We start from the raw sequence: 14,875 nt of genomic DNA, 5'->3' as shown, positions 1-14,875 counted from the left end.
TTGCCTATCCCTACTATGTGTATAAAGTTATATTTCTCCAGAAAAAAAAAAGAAAAAAAAAAAGAAGAAAAGTTGATAATCTTATAAGTTTGTAACTATCTGTTCTACATATTAGTAGGGCTTATCTAATACTACCTTCATTCTTTAATCCTTTCCTCCCAACTATATGATGTATTGATGAAAGATTTAATTGCTCATCTGTCTCTCACCGGTACAACTGATATTTTGAATTTTAATGGAGGTTAGCAATATGTCAACATATAGGATGGCCCTCCCTACTGTTCCTGTCAATTAAGGGTCCTTTTGACAACTAAGTTTTCTTTAAAATTCAACATTTCACAAACCTTCATTTATGTCCATTAAAATACCGCAAAAAATTTGTGGATTGCTTGGCATATGAAACCGCAGCATGTTTGAATTTATCCTTGCTCATCACATATTTGACATTTTTGCCAATAACAAAAATCCCTGTATATAACTATATATCGCAATCACATCTTGATATAATTTCCCATAAATATCTTTTGTCTACTACTAACGTTCCAAATTGACACCTGTATCCGTCTCTTCTTGTTTTCCATGAACATAAACATGTCCCCTTTGTCGACACTGCGAGGAAGAATGAACCGCAAACTCATTTGAGATTAAATTCCCAACTAATCTAGCAGCTTACACAATATAGATTCTATGAGCTCGTTTCATGTCTTGGCTTCGACAATCCACTAGATTCAATGAATGTTAAATAGAAATATATACATGGACGTCAACTAACATATTTTTTCGAATCCTACCATTTCCGATTTCTTTGTGATTTCTCTATCTTTTACTTTCACTTGGACAAAGTATGCAATTTGGCATCCATATTTGCATTCAACATTCATTGAATTTAATAAGTTGTTCAAGCCAAGCCAATCTTAAACATCCAATGAGGCCTATGTCCAATACTGGAGGAAAAAAAAATCAGATGTCAAAGGTAGCAGATTTTAGATTATGTTAGGAATTTTGTATCAAACGTTACTAGCTAAGTGTGAAACGTAGTAAGAAGATAGACAAATGATAAAATAAGAATGCTAAGTAAGGGTAGATAATATTATTTGTTAAAAAACAAACAAGTAGGGGTAGGCTTGGCTGCTTATAAAAAGTCAATTTTTCCTTCTAGCAGCGGCACTCTCAGAGCTTGAAAATGACTTAGGTAATATTTATTGAACTTGGAAATTAAAGTTTTAGAATTTCTCTTCATTATTAAGTGAGATGTTTGATGTTTGACTCCATGAATAGTGACTTAGTAATTTCAATACTAAATTATGACTAGCTCATAGTAAAGCTCAATCATCACCCCACTTGTTATCGTTGTATATAAAAAGGAAGAAAAAAATCTACACATCGAAAGCTTGATTATTAGTCAATATATGTGACAACATAAAACAAAGAAAAGATACATTTAGCATTCCTAAATTAACATTAATTTTGAAAAAGAAACATTTAAGTCTTATAGAATATGGAAAAAGATTATCGCCAGATTCTTTTCCTGGGGATTCTAGGGATCTCGTGATCGTGATCATTCATTGTACATCGTGCGGTCAGTTTTTGTTAGGTATTATTTATATTTAATTTTAAATTTTAAATTTTGAAATGATTTTTAACCGCACGATGTACTATAAACGATCATGATCACGAAATCCTTATGATCCCCAAAAAAGGCGTCCGGCGAGGATCCTTTTCCATAGAATATGATGATAAAGTTGCAAATAATTGGTCAACTATAGAGGTCTTCAGCCTGTTGGTCTACTTAATTAATATTATAATCTGCAATTCTTTAGCTTTACCGTCCGTTGTAGTTTAGAGCATCTCCAATGGATATGTCAAATATAGTATGTCAAAATTTTATTTCTTGGTTGATGTGGCAAATTGAATACAAGTGCTAAATCTTCTTCTTTTCCAATAGATGTCTCAAATATTTATTTTATTATTTTATTGGGCCTAGAGTTACATTAACTATTAAAAAATAATCAAAATTAGTTTTAGTTTGTATTCTATTGGTTGTTAATGGGACCCATGCATTAAAAATTAAATTAAATATATTTGACTTCTTCTTTGTTTGCTTTCAAAAAAGGCAGCTAGAAAGTAAGGAGTCAAATGACTCACATGCCACATCATATATGGCAAATCCATTGGAGAACACTTGAAAGTCTTTTAATCTTATTTGGCATATTTGACATCTCCTAGATGATCTTATGCGTGCAAAACTACAATCTGAAATCGCTTTCGCATCCAAAAAGGAGTGGGGATCCTCGTCAGATCCTCTTTGTGAGGATCTTGGGGTGTAAAGATCCTGAGAATCTTCAAATCACATCCGTTCATTGTACATCATGCGGTCAGAAATCATTGTAATTTTTTTTTATTTAAAATTGAATATAAACAGTACCTAACGAAAACTGGCCGCACAATGTACGATGAACGGATGTGATTGGAGGATCCCCGAGATCCTCACAAAGAGGATCTGGCGAGGATCCTCTCTCACCAAAAGGCAGGGAATACTACCAAACAAGTCTTCATGTCGGATCCTCTCTCGCCAAAAAGGCAGGGAATACTACCAAACAGGTCTTCACATTGATGTGTAACTGACATAAAACAAAGTTTTTTTTTTTGTTGTCATACGATAGATTTTGTTAGATTAAATGTTAGATTAGCCCCGACGGGGTTCGAATCCACCCCGTCATGCAAGGACCAAACTCCTTTCCACCACTGTGGTAAAGGGTCAATTGCAAAAAAATAAAAATAAAAATAAAAATAAAAACAAAGTTAATTTGAATTACTAGATTTTAGTAATTTCTTTTTCCTTCTTGTTTTTGCTAGATTTGTGCGAATAATGTTCTATTTTCAATTTGAATCATTCATTTCTTGTATCATTCAATGCTAGGTAAGTATTAAAGAAAAATCCATTTTCGAGGTCTTATGAGATATAACCCCACACTTAGATAGACCATAATTGTTGGAACTCAATTTGTCCCACATCGGACAGAGGGAAGAAGAAAGAGCAATTTATATAGAATTATCCCACTCTAACTAACACTGAGGCCTTTTGTGATAAAACTCCACACCTGAGGATTGTGCAGGTGATTAAGTGGGGACAGACAGTATCAATGTTGTTGGAGTGGACCCTCGGCCCGTCGACCTGAAAAATTCTACAATAATGCTTTACCAACCCAATGTTTGGCCACTCTTTGGGATCCCAATGGGATGCTCTTTAATAATCCAAATATATAAGTCTTCTCTCAAAGGTCTTTCTTGAAAAAAAACCATTGAAATCTGAATTCGTTTGACCACTCAATCAAATGGCTGTCATTTTTGCTTTTTTTTTTTTTTCCTTGAAGTATCATACTCGTCCATTTACTTGACTCCAATTAGACGCATTAACGGTTTCAAATTTTATCTTATTTTTTTATTAGGATGATCTTGAATTGAGAATTACAGAAATAAATAATTCAGTTTTTGTTGGATAATCTTGAGTCGAGAATCAAAAAATAGATAGTTCGAATCATTAAAATAGATCCAGAGCAAATCCCACCAAGTGTTTTTCCATGGATAGAAGGGAACTCTCAGTTATAAATATCCAAACCGTCCGGGTGGGTACCGCAGGATATGAGTTGGCCGTGATGATGACATGTCGAAAAGGGGTGTATGGGCAAATTATCCAAAATTCTTTGACTTTTGGTCTTCTCAGCAAAGTTATTATGGAGTGATGGGCTTACTGGTAGAAGAACATGCAGAATTGAAGAACTTCAAGAGTTTGGCAACCGGCTGCTTTCAAGAAGTTATTTTTAAATGTCAGGCATGTTTAATGTAGTAGATTACTCTCACTATCACTTTTTCATCATATCATGCTGCATACATGAAGAAAAACTTGCGTGAAATAGATTCATGTAACTCCTTTATGTATCTCCCTCATCTCACGACTGGACCAACTAGCATTAGCTCAAAACAGCTCGAGCTTGCATTGGATTCAGCTCAACAAAGCTAGGCTCGTGCAAGAAACAAGCCGAGTTTATGTTTGGGTTGATAAGAAACAAGTCAAGCTTGAACATTGGTATGTTAGGCTCGTAAATATTAGGTTATAAAAAACTTTGGGAAGAGGAAAGGAGTCCAAACCCTTCTACAAACATGCATCTGTGGCTAGAAGCAAAAAATCACTTTAGGCACCTTGAAGATTTTAGGAATTCAGGTTAAGGTAAGACAATCTACAAACTTTTTGGTAAAGCATTGACATGTTTCCAGGTCCACAGTTGAAGGAAGTAACAAGAAATCTAGAGGCACACCCATGGGATGCTTCAATCAAGCACCTTCAAGAACACACCCTTTTACTTTCCCGTCTGACAATTTCGAGTTGTTTATTGAAACGAAAATGTTGTGACGCGAGTTTTAATGGCAATGAGATGAGAATAAGTTTGTGTTTCACCTAAGTTGGAAGTGTAAGGTTTGAGTTTCATTGTAACATATTTGTTAAATAATATAACAATAATACTATAAGGAAAAATAAGACAAATCAGTAAACTTCGGCTTTAGTTCAAAGATCTCAAATCATTACATATAGACCAAGGTCTGTCTGTATAATTTGATCAACGAATAAACAAAAACTAATTAACTCGCAAACTCGTACTCATTCGTCAGCAGATTTTCACTGTGGACTTGACGACTGTATCCCGTGACGCTTGAAAAACTCTCTAAATCCGTAGGCACTAGTGTCGTAATTGAACTGGAAATGTGCAGATATGACAAAACAGACAACGCGTGAGAATAAAAATGGAGGGGAAAAAAGATGACGAGTCTCTGTATGCATACATAAAAGTAAAAATGGTTTCCCTAGAATATGGAGCGATGTAATCAGGTTGGAATATGACACAGGAAAATTCACTTGAGAAAGAAACAACATAATCTGTAAGTAAGAGTGGAAACTTACGGGAACAACTTTCACAGAGTACTTTGTAATATTTGCATCAGCAACCCTTCCCTGGTTTTGTGCATGAATATGAAAAAATTTCAATAAGCGAAAGACGAGCAGTTGCATAGTGCCTAAGAGGTGTCTCAGTCAAAAATACAAAAGAAAACCTTCAGCATATCAACAAAGCATGTCATGGATGGACAATCAACACTTTCCCTTATTTTCCAGAAGAGTACAAATTCGGGCTAAAATGGAAACTTTATGATGTCGATACAGGATTTAGTTTCCATTTTTACCCCCGAATTTGTTTGATGGCCTTCAACACACTACAATGAAAAATTAAATGCATGATGGAATCCTGATCATACTGCATGCCACCAAGACTTTTTGAATGCTATAAAATATGAAACGGACTCGCTTCAAGTTCAAGGTTCAAAACATGAAAATTGTAGAGAAAGATATGTTGTCTTACTTGTTGTGGACTATGAAATATTTCTATAAATGGATATTCCTTCCTCTGCCGTGTTATACAGAAACCAGGATATTTTGGGCATTCGACCTGAAAATGCCAATGCAAGAACAAAACATATAAGAGACCACTGTTTCCAAGGGAAGATTAACATAAAATTATGTGAAAATTGGCTCAAGAATCAGGGAATCAGGCTTTCATCAAAGACAGATCTTTTTTCTTCTTTCTGGTGTGAGCAGCCCTCTTCTTTAAACGTAAAACTTCCCTCTTCGAAACAATGCCAATAAAACCATTGGGCTATAAGGGCCAAAGGTAAAGGCATGGGCTTTAATTCACACATGCTGCTTATAAATATGTTTTCAAGGCTCATGCTAGCGCACAACATGTTTGAGCATTCATAATTGAAGGCAAACAATTGATATCATTAATAATTAATGGTAGTATTTAGTTACTTACGCGCATAAATTTTACATGGGGATAAAACTCAGCTGCAGCTTCCTCCAATACTCCATCAAGATGTTTTGTGAGATTACACCTGCAATATCCAAAGCAAGTATTTAAACCTTCAATTGAAGAGTATAGGTTTAACATCAAAAATATTAAAAAAAAAATTGATGGAGACCAGCTCTAGATGACCTGAGGGTGAATGCAACAACCACGGGATGGCCTTCATGAAGGAGCTGGACAAACTCGCGTTCTGATGTAAAATGGATGACCCTTGATGGCCCAAGATCCTTTGGATAGCCAGTGTAATACCTTACATAACAGACCATAAACATAAGGAGACTGAAGTGAAACAAACATAATACAGTCAAATTGATTAGATAACATGACAAGAGGCGGTGTAGGCAAAGCCCAGAATTAAGAAGTGCCTACATCCTAAACTGAACTTTTAAATACTGCATCAAGATTCAAGACCAATGGAAGTAGTTCAAGATACGAAAAACAGTAGTTAAAGGCCTTGGAATAACAGAGACATATCATCTTAAGATCGAAAATGACAAGTTAAGTAAAAATATAATGTTCATACTTGGATGTTGCACGTAGATGGCTGATCATTTGATCAAAAAGTGATGGCTCCCCCATTTAATCCTGCACGTTAATTTGATAGTAGTTATGCCACTAATGGGCACTATAATACGAGAGAAGGAAAAAACTCAAAAGATTCATGAATCATCAACTCTGTTTTTTCCCACATCAAATTGAAACCAGCTATTCCCACTGAGAACCAGCGCCAAAAAACCGAAAGGCAGCCAACTGCTCTCTCGGGCATTTCATCAAACACATCCAGTGCTCCAAAACAAGGAGGAAATTTTCAAGGTGCCCGATATTCAAGCAGGCACTCCACGTGTCACAATACAAGTAGAGAGACACGGAAAAATCTCTCGGAAGGAGAAAAACGCAGCTGCGTTCTGTTTCTTGACGAAATGATATTTGGAAAATGAAAAAGCAACAAACTTGGAATCCATGAAAAACTAAACATATTTGGGGATTATAAACATAACAAATATGTATAATTACGGTGCAGAAGAAGAAGATGAGAGAAATCACAAAGTACCTGAGTGGGTCGTGCCCAATCGAGCTTTTGTATTAAGCGACTTGCCAAATCCCAAATCCCAAATCCCTCCATCAAAAGCCGCTGCTGTAACTACATTAAATTCAAATTTGCCCCCTTACGTTTTGTTTTGTCCTACTTTGGTCCCCCAACTTTTCTTAAACGTCCCAAATTGATCTACAATCAATTTTAGATATTTCAAAATCTCGTAAATTCATGCCAATTCGAATATTTTGGAAGGGGAGAGGATCCTCTTTGTGGGGATCCTGGAGATCCTCCAATCATATCCATTCATTGTATATCGTGCGATCAAAAATCATATTCCTCCAACGCATAAGGAATATGACTCGTGAATTCCTAAGCCTCTTCTCTTCTCTCTAGCAAATCTCCATCTTTCTTCCTTCAGTAAATTCATAATGTAACACGTTATCAACACGCTCATGTTGTTAGGTTGAGAAATCGAAGAATTTTGGAAAATGATCTTTTACAACCACCATTCATAGATTTTTATTGTTTCCATCCAATTCAAGTTATTCTAAAATACGAAATCGATATTTTATAAGCCTTGATAGCATGAAAAACATTCACACTTATTTTTGCTTTATATGTTGCCTATATTGTTCAATTATACATGCTGTTCATGTTCTATAAATTGTGTGAGTACAAAGAAAAACATGAAAATAGAAAGAAATTGTGGTGTTTTAAGAAAATTATAAACAAAACCCTAATCGTGCACGCAAGCCACGGCCTGGACCCATTTCAGAACGATGTCGTTTGGCATCCTGCATTTGCAACCCAATTCGTTGGGCCTGCTGCACATCAGGACCCAAACCCAAACAATTGGGCTTACCGTTTTGCTTCAGCCAACGCCTAGTTTTTGTTGGGATGCCTTCGTCGCGGCCGATACCAATAATCTAGGTTCTCTTCTACTTGGCCCGCAGCCACCTAGCCCAAATATGGGCTTGGACCACTATATTTTCTTGCTTATACTGTCGGCCCCTGCTTGGGCCTGACCTATTGGATTAATTTAGTGACACTGAGTCCATAATTCTGACAAAAAACATATTTTTGATATGAAATCTATTTTTTTTTAAATTACGATTCAATATTTTATCATTTTTCTTGGGACTATTAACATCCTTTCGTAGTTCCAAAGCTACTCATATTGGGTCCCCGAAGGAACCTAAATTCACTATACTAGTTGTACATTGTATCTTATGTTCTGGCAGGTACTTTGTTTTGAACTAGAGGTTCATTTATATCGAATTTGTAATTTCAAATTTAGTGTCATTGAAACCCGAATCTTTAATAAAACAATACACCCATGAAAAACATGAAGTTTTTCAACAAACCAAACCATGAGTTAGAACCCAATGTTCTAACTTTGATGCTTAGTCCATCTCCAAAGGAAATATCAAATTATAAGAGTCAAAATACAATTGATGGCTAATGTGGCATCTAAAATCTTATGTCAAATTTTGTACTTCTCGAACCGAATTGGTTGAAATGTTTGTGGAATAAGGAACCCATCATTAAGATGAATTAATAAAAAAATTGATATTGATGTCAAAATTTGACTCCAAATCACAAAGCCTTGAAATCCAATCAACAAATAACACATCAATTAGAGAGACTTTTGATGTCAAATATGCACAATGACATTCCACTTAAGATTTTGACATCTCATTTAGAGATACTTTTATGTAGGTTTTTATTTCTCATAGCACCAACCACAATCTTATTCTCTTCATTCAGTGGACTATTGAAACTGTCTCAAGTTCGATTTCATTGACATGGAAGTTTCTGACCGAAACTACTTTATGTAGGTACAAGACATGATACTCCACTTGACTATTCGGAAGCTGAAAAACCATTAAAGCCAATAATGGCATGAATTGAGCTAAATCTCCTCCATTATCTTCATTTGTAGATTTATGCCTATAAAAAAATTAAAAATGGAAGTACCTTGCTAAGAGGATTCCAGGGCTCTTTGGCTCGCTCTATAGACCGTTCAATCATGCAAGATGGTATTGCCTGAAGAAAAACATTATTGAAACCTTTACGTCCATGAATAGATACAATTTTGAAGTTTATAGAACTCGAGTGAATCTTGACTGGAGAAGATTTTTCTCATCCTTCTTGCTCTAACATACTCTTGAAGTAACAACGTAGAGAACAAAACTTCACTAAATTCTCGAATCTGATTACTACCATGTTGCTTACTCAAAAGCACAATAGTGAGAGAATGAATCTCACTAGATGAAAATGAGACCCTTAAAGAGGTTGTGGAACCCAAAGTTTTATATCTAAATTCAACTTTACTCTTTGTTATGCTTAGCTCATTGTATTAGACATGACACTTCCTTCACTATTGGTCTGAAAAGAGGTTGTGGAACCCGAAGTTCAATATCTAAGGTTATCATCAAACCCTCACAAGGCACATTCCCAGACCGTTATATCCTTACCATTAGGAATACTACAATATCTTGGAGGTCCACGAAATAAACTTTAGTTGCAAAATCTTGAAATCAGTACAAGCTCACCGCACCTACATCAGCCATTCGTGAAAGATATGGTCAAGAGCTCTTGTTGAGCATATTCATCATCATATTAACAAAGCATTAGAAGATTGAAGTCAAGCATATCTGATCTCAGTACAACCTTGCCGACCTCGTCACAAAGTCACTACCTAAGTTAACCTTCTAGAAATTTGTTCAAGAAATTAGTGTGCATAAATTATCTCATTTGCAATGCTTGTAGTTATCATTTGAAAGTTTTGTTAAACTCAAGGGGAGTATCTAGAAGTACACTCACTTGACCTAATGTACTCTTTTCCCCTTATATTAGGACCTTTTTTCCATTGAGTTTTTGCTACCTAACGAGGTTTTAACGAGGCACCTATCATGGGTTGGTCATACCCTTGTGTGCGTTGTGCTTGCATTCTGAAGGCCTTTAGTTTTGACATAATGTATCTTCTCACCCTTCTCCTTAGACTATGGGTTTTATCCTGCCTTGGTTTTTAATATAGCCAGGTTTTGCAAGTTTTACTACTATATGCATTCTTCAGTTTGTTAGTTTAGACTCACATTCATTCATTGTGCCAATAACTTCATCAACTACCTCTACATTATCGTTGGAGACTTGATGTGTCATCTACTTGAGTACTTACACACTCATGAGGGAGTGTTGCAATTCTAATTTAATTAGGAATATGATTGTATAAATCTTAGTAGATTATCTATACAAATCCTATGAGATTTAGAAGATTTTCTTTGTACAACTTGTATTACTGAGCAAGTTTCTATCTTCTTTATTAGTATAAATAAAGGCATAAGGCATGAGGAATATGACTCACGAAGTACTCAAGCACTTATCTCCCTCTGGCAAATCTCCCTCTTTCTTCATTCACTAAATTCATACTACAACAAAAAACACAATTTTTGAGTTTTTTTTAGCCTTTTTTTTTCCTTCGTGTGTTTTTTTTTTCCTGTAAATTCACAAAGTCAATCTCACTTTAGCATTATTATCATGGAAAGTGACAATGGGGTAGATTTATAAAAAGAAAATAAAAAGTACAATTTGTCAAGGGGACATAAACCCTAATCCTGATCATGGTAGTAGCCACAACAAACAAAATCAGAAATCTCGTGATTGATAGTTAGCCTTTCTCTCAATAAAGGCTTCAATTAGTGCGTCTTTCGCTTCCAAACTCTTAGTCTGTGCCATTTTTCACTTCTCTTCTCCAACAACCAATACAAGATATAATAAATGAACAAAACAAACATTATTGAACAACTTTAAGTATGGATTTGCATTTTTTTTAAGATAAAAAACATTTTATTAATAAAATAAAACCATGAACATCATCGATAAGAAATTAATTTTATAATTACAAACGTAACAAAAAAAACCCATACAAAACCTAGTCACATAACCACACCTAACCAAACAAAAAGTTAATGCTCACAAGGACAAAACCTTGCTTCACTTTTTGATGAACTTGCAACAGACGATGCTCCTTCAACAAAGAAGTCTTTCTATGAGGCATCACAAAACCACAAACAAAACAAACAAAATAACACAACCCAAAACAAACTCCTCGCAAGTATGATTCCTTAGCTACGGAAGATCCACACCTACCCAACAAGTTAGATAAGCTCACAATACTTAAACATTACAAGTTGGACCCAACACCTTTAAATACACAAGGTAAACACATACCATCACTTGAAGAGAAAAAACAATTATGTATCCTTCAAAACCATTGCAAAGCATCCACTACAAGAAAACAAGACTCTTGTAGCGACCAACATTAATCACATAAATATGAAAATTCGTCACATTTGACTATATGTGACAAAATTCCAACGTCACAATTACCATCACCTATACAACGTCAGCGATAGTTTAAGTGACAAAATGGTAGAGTTGCCACATATTTTACTTTTACGTGATACTTCTGTCGTCACTTATAAATCTAATATGTTACGATATCAGCATCACAAAATACAAAAGTTAGTGACCTATGTTTTTTATGGATATGTTCCCCATGATATATCCATCCATCATAATTTACATCCATACCAAAATTCAATAAATGGAGATGAACATCTTCAACTAATTGAAAACAGGTGTTATGACAAACTCTACAAGGACATGGTATTTGATTATTCTAGTTCACATGGTGACAAGCAATGTCAATAAATGACTTGACCTCTTCTCTATATTCGGAACTAAGGTGATCCCGACTACGAATCCATTGTCGATCCATGAAGTCAGATCACTTCAATCCTAGACTCCTAGTACTGAGCTGCACACTCTTATTTCAATATGTTGCCATAATAAAATGGATAATGCTAGGGAGACCAAAATTTTTAAACCAAATGATGTGTCACCAATAAGAAACAAGCACGTTAATCGACACTTAGTTAATAATCCAATTATCTACAACCACATCATTTGGTTTGCAAATTGGGTTTAAATAATTTAAACTCCCTAGCATTACCCTAATAAAATATGTATGAAAAATTATTAAGATAGACATATAATATAACAACCAAAAACGTCAAGAAGCTCAATTCAAAAAATACACATCCCAACTTAAGAGCAACTAGATACTAAAACAAGCATACTAGAAAATAGCAAAATCACACAAAAATCAGCATGCTAGATAATAAATTGTAATAACCTAACAGAAAAACCAGCATGCTTTCAATACATGAACAATACTTCATACTCTTCATTACTATTCATATGCAATGATAATTTGGCTAGAGGTAGCAGTAATATTATGTCATTGTAAATTGCAATCATTAAGACAACATACTTACTTGAAGCTTTGGTCTTGTACTTAATTAATCTCGATCTTTAGCACCTTCAATCCTAAAAATTATGAAAGTATAAAAATTTCATACGTGTATAGAAAGGTAAGTGTGCATCAGAATAAACTAAACGGTGTTTGTGGTTTGTGGACTGTACTTGGATTGTGGATTGTGCATCAGAGTAAGTAGCCAAATAAATCCACATTAAGCATAAGCTGTGGTTTAAATTTTAAATTATGAAATAGAATTTCTTATAATTCTATAACTGTTTGGCTTTGGTTATGGTAGTGAATGAACATGATGGGGTTATAGTGGGTCTCATATGCATAGTTTTTTTTTTCAAGCAACCCAAAACTGCTGAATGCAAAAGTATTGACCAACATGTATACCAATTTCATTACTCTAACTTAATGAAAATTTGGAAACAAAAATTGAGAGGAAGAAAACAAATAGATAGGAAGAGAATCTGAAAACTAAAAACAGTATTTGACATTAAAAAACATCCAATATAAACTACCGTTAAATCCTATATGGAAAGCCCTCAATAAGATAAGCTTAAGAAAACACAACAGACAAAGGAGTCTTCGTCCATCAAATGAAAGCTTTTGACTTGTACACAAGATTAATAAGTTGCTGAAACAAATAACAGTCACAAGCCTATGCAAGGTTTATAGTCAGGAGCACGTCAAATGTTTGTTATTAATATGTAATGGACCAACACAAACCCAGAATTAAGTTAACTTCAATAATTCTTCATCTTTGTTATAGTAGTTAATAAGGTCATGTTGTTCAAATTGTGTACTAAAAACTGCAGAACAATAATATCCAGAACTTAACAAAATCCAAACACTTAAAAGAGATGTTGCTCAAACATAAACCTAGCAACTTATTACACGTAAAATAACTTCACATTTCACCAAAACAAATAGGGAATTACAAATGCAGAATAGGCAGCGAGAAAGGAGAGTAGGAAAGAACATTTCATTGTTTGTAGTTTGCAAATTTTACATACATATGGCAAAAAATGTGCGACCTTCACAACAGAGGCAAAATTTGCAGGGAATATAATATATTGTAGCTGATTAATTTTTGAAATATAAAGGAAATTTATAACTGGGTGTCTAAACTTGGCAACCAAAGAATTAATTGGAGAACAAAATCCAAAAACAATTAAGGAAATATAGAGAAACAAAGTACCTTGTTGTCGATTGGAAGAACTGCAATAAAAATCGAACTTCTCTTTCCGCAATTTGGTATTGTTATGTCAAAGAGATGAGAGAGTTAGAGAATGAGAATCAAAGGGTGGGAGAGTGGTCGAGGTGGTGGTCGTCGTTGTTGACAACCACCAAGTAGCTGGTCGTCGTGAGTTGGGGTGAGGGAGTAGATGAAGGGATGGTTTGACGGGAGGGGTGAATAAAATGAGATAGGTTTTATTAATGTGAACTTTAACGAGAAGCTCATGGTACTCTTCACTTTAACGAAAAGTCACATTTTTACACTAAAAAGTCAATTCTGATACTGTTCATTTTACCCTTTATTTTGTCCTTATAGTTAAAACTTAAAGTTTTCAAATCCTTTTCATTAGTTTTCCTTTTATTAATTTGGGGTTTTCTCAATTTTTTTTTAAATTTAATATTTTAAGTGAGGAATGACTAGGTGGCATTCTCCCTTGTTATGTGATGAATGTTAAATTTGTGATGAAACTAAAAGTATAAGTGAGGCAAAATATTTTGGTGTTCCGCGAAAATCTTAATGGTACTATTTAAAAAAAAAATCGTCACTTATGCTACCTAAATGTGATGAATTTTTACACTTCACAGAAAACTCCGTCACCCAATCCATGTTTTCTTATAGTGACCACAAGAGAAAGATTACACCACTCTTTGGTCATCTTCCAATCATCGACAAAAAAATTCTATTACGAGTCACCTCAACATAAGTCGAGCTTCCTCCTCATAGTTTGTACCAAGTACGCAAACTCCAAAACCACCTCAAATTTGAACCACAATTATTGCTTTAAGTTTCGGTTTTGAGAAGTAAATCATAACTACTGCAAAAGGCTCTCCTTCTCGAAAGGAGAGAGTGACCACAACTAAAAGCTCTCCTTGACAAAGTGAGAGAGTGACCACTATTAATTAGAAACATAAAAAGAAAGAGAAGAGATTGAAAAGGATTGTCGTTGACCCCAAGGTCAAGGTGGGGTCGACGACAGTAAGTTTTTTTTCTTTTCTTTTTTCTATCTAGTGTCTAGGGTTTTTTATTTTATTTTATTTGTTGAATTATAGAGTAATGTTATGAGATCAACTTTTAGAAATCATGTTGGTGTACCAAATGATGTAGAAAATGATACATCTGATGAACATCTAATGAGATAAACTAATTAATTGTCATGATATGTATAATTACTTGTCACATCATATGGTACACCAATGTAGTTAAAAAATTGTGGCATTTGTTGGAACCAAATATGCCCACCGCCGAATGGTGGAGGCACAAACTCGGGTAACCTGTAAAACAAATAATAACCATGAACAAGCCTAAGACCGAGGCGATGTGTCGGCCAAAGGCTTTTCGATGGTCAAGTTAGCAAG

General features: G+C 34.7%; 1 protein-coding gene and 1 long non-coding RNA gene across 3 annotated transcripts; both read right to left on the bottom strand.

Annotated features, from left to right (window-relative positions):
- Positions 1-4,541: 4,541 nt before the first annotated feature.
- LOC126606258 (uncharacterized) lies at positions 4,542-7,107 on the bottom strand. 2 transcript variants are annotated; one of them, XM_050273615.1, is made up of 7 exons: positions 6,967-7,106; positions 6,439-6,500; positions 6,045-6,164; positions 5,865-5,943; positions 5,412-5,498; positions 4,958-5,008; positions 4,542-4,753 (listed from the first exon to the last, which is right to left on the bottom strand). In XM_050273615.1, exons 2-7 carry the CDS (start codon positions 6,492-6,494, stop codon positions 4,676-4,678), a joined length of 471 nt encoding a protein of 156 aa, XP_050129572.1. In that variant the 5' UTR covers positions 6,495-6,500; positions 6,967-7,106; the 3' UTR covers positions 4,542-4,675. The 2 variants fall into 2 exon arrangements, with proteins under 2 accessions (XP_050129572.1, XP_050129573.1); XM_050273616.1 differs by lacking the exons at positions 4,542-4,753; positions 4,958-5,008 and adding an exon at positions 5,039-5,265 and having other exon boundaries at positions 6,967-7,107.
- Positions 7,108-10,487: 3,380 nt separating this feature from the next.
- Positions 10,488-13,667, bottom strand: LOC126608930 (uncharacterized). The gene is made up of 3 exons (XR_007618036.1): positions 13,482-13,667; positions 12,294-12,345; positions 10,488-10,700 (listed from the first exon to the last, which is right to left on the bottom strand). It is a non-coding gene; the product is annotated as an uncharacterized LOC126608930 (long non-coding RNA).
- Between the last annotated feature and the right edge of the window lie 1,208 nt (positions 13,668-14,875).

This window comes from Malus sylvestris, chromosome 16 (assembly GCF_916048215.2).
Source record: "Malus sylvestris chromosome 16, drMalSylv7.2, whole genome shotgun sequence".
Lineage (NCBI taxonomy): Eukaryota > Viridiplantae > Streptophyta > Magnoliopsida > Rosales > Rosaceae > Malus > Malus sylvestris.
This window is presented reverse-complemented; position numbering and strand designations above follow the sequence as displayed.

What these genes read in the sequence shown, in the direction of transcription:
- LOC126606258 (XM_050273615.1), bottom strand. Translation starts at nt 6,494, where the DNA reads ATGGGGGAGCCATCACTTTTTGATCAAATGATCAGCCATCTACGTGCA. An exon ending in CATCTACGTGCAACATCCAA is followed by an intron (nt 6,165 to 6,438) that starts GTATGAACATTA and finishes CTGTTATGTAAG; the next exon opens with GTATTACACTGGCTATCCAA. An exon ending in ACTCTGTGAAAGTTGTTCCC is followed by an intron (nt 4,754 to 4,957) that starts GTAAGTTTCCAC and finishes GCACATTTCCAG; the next exon opens with TTCAATTACGACACTAGTGC.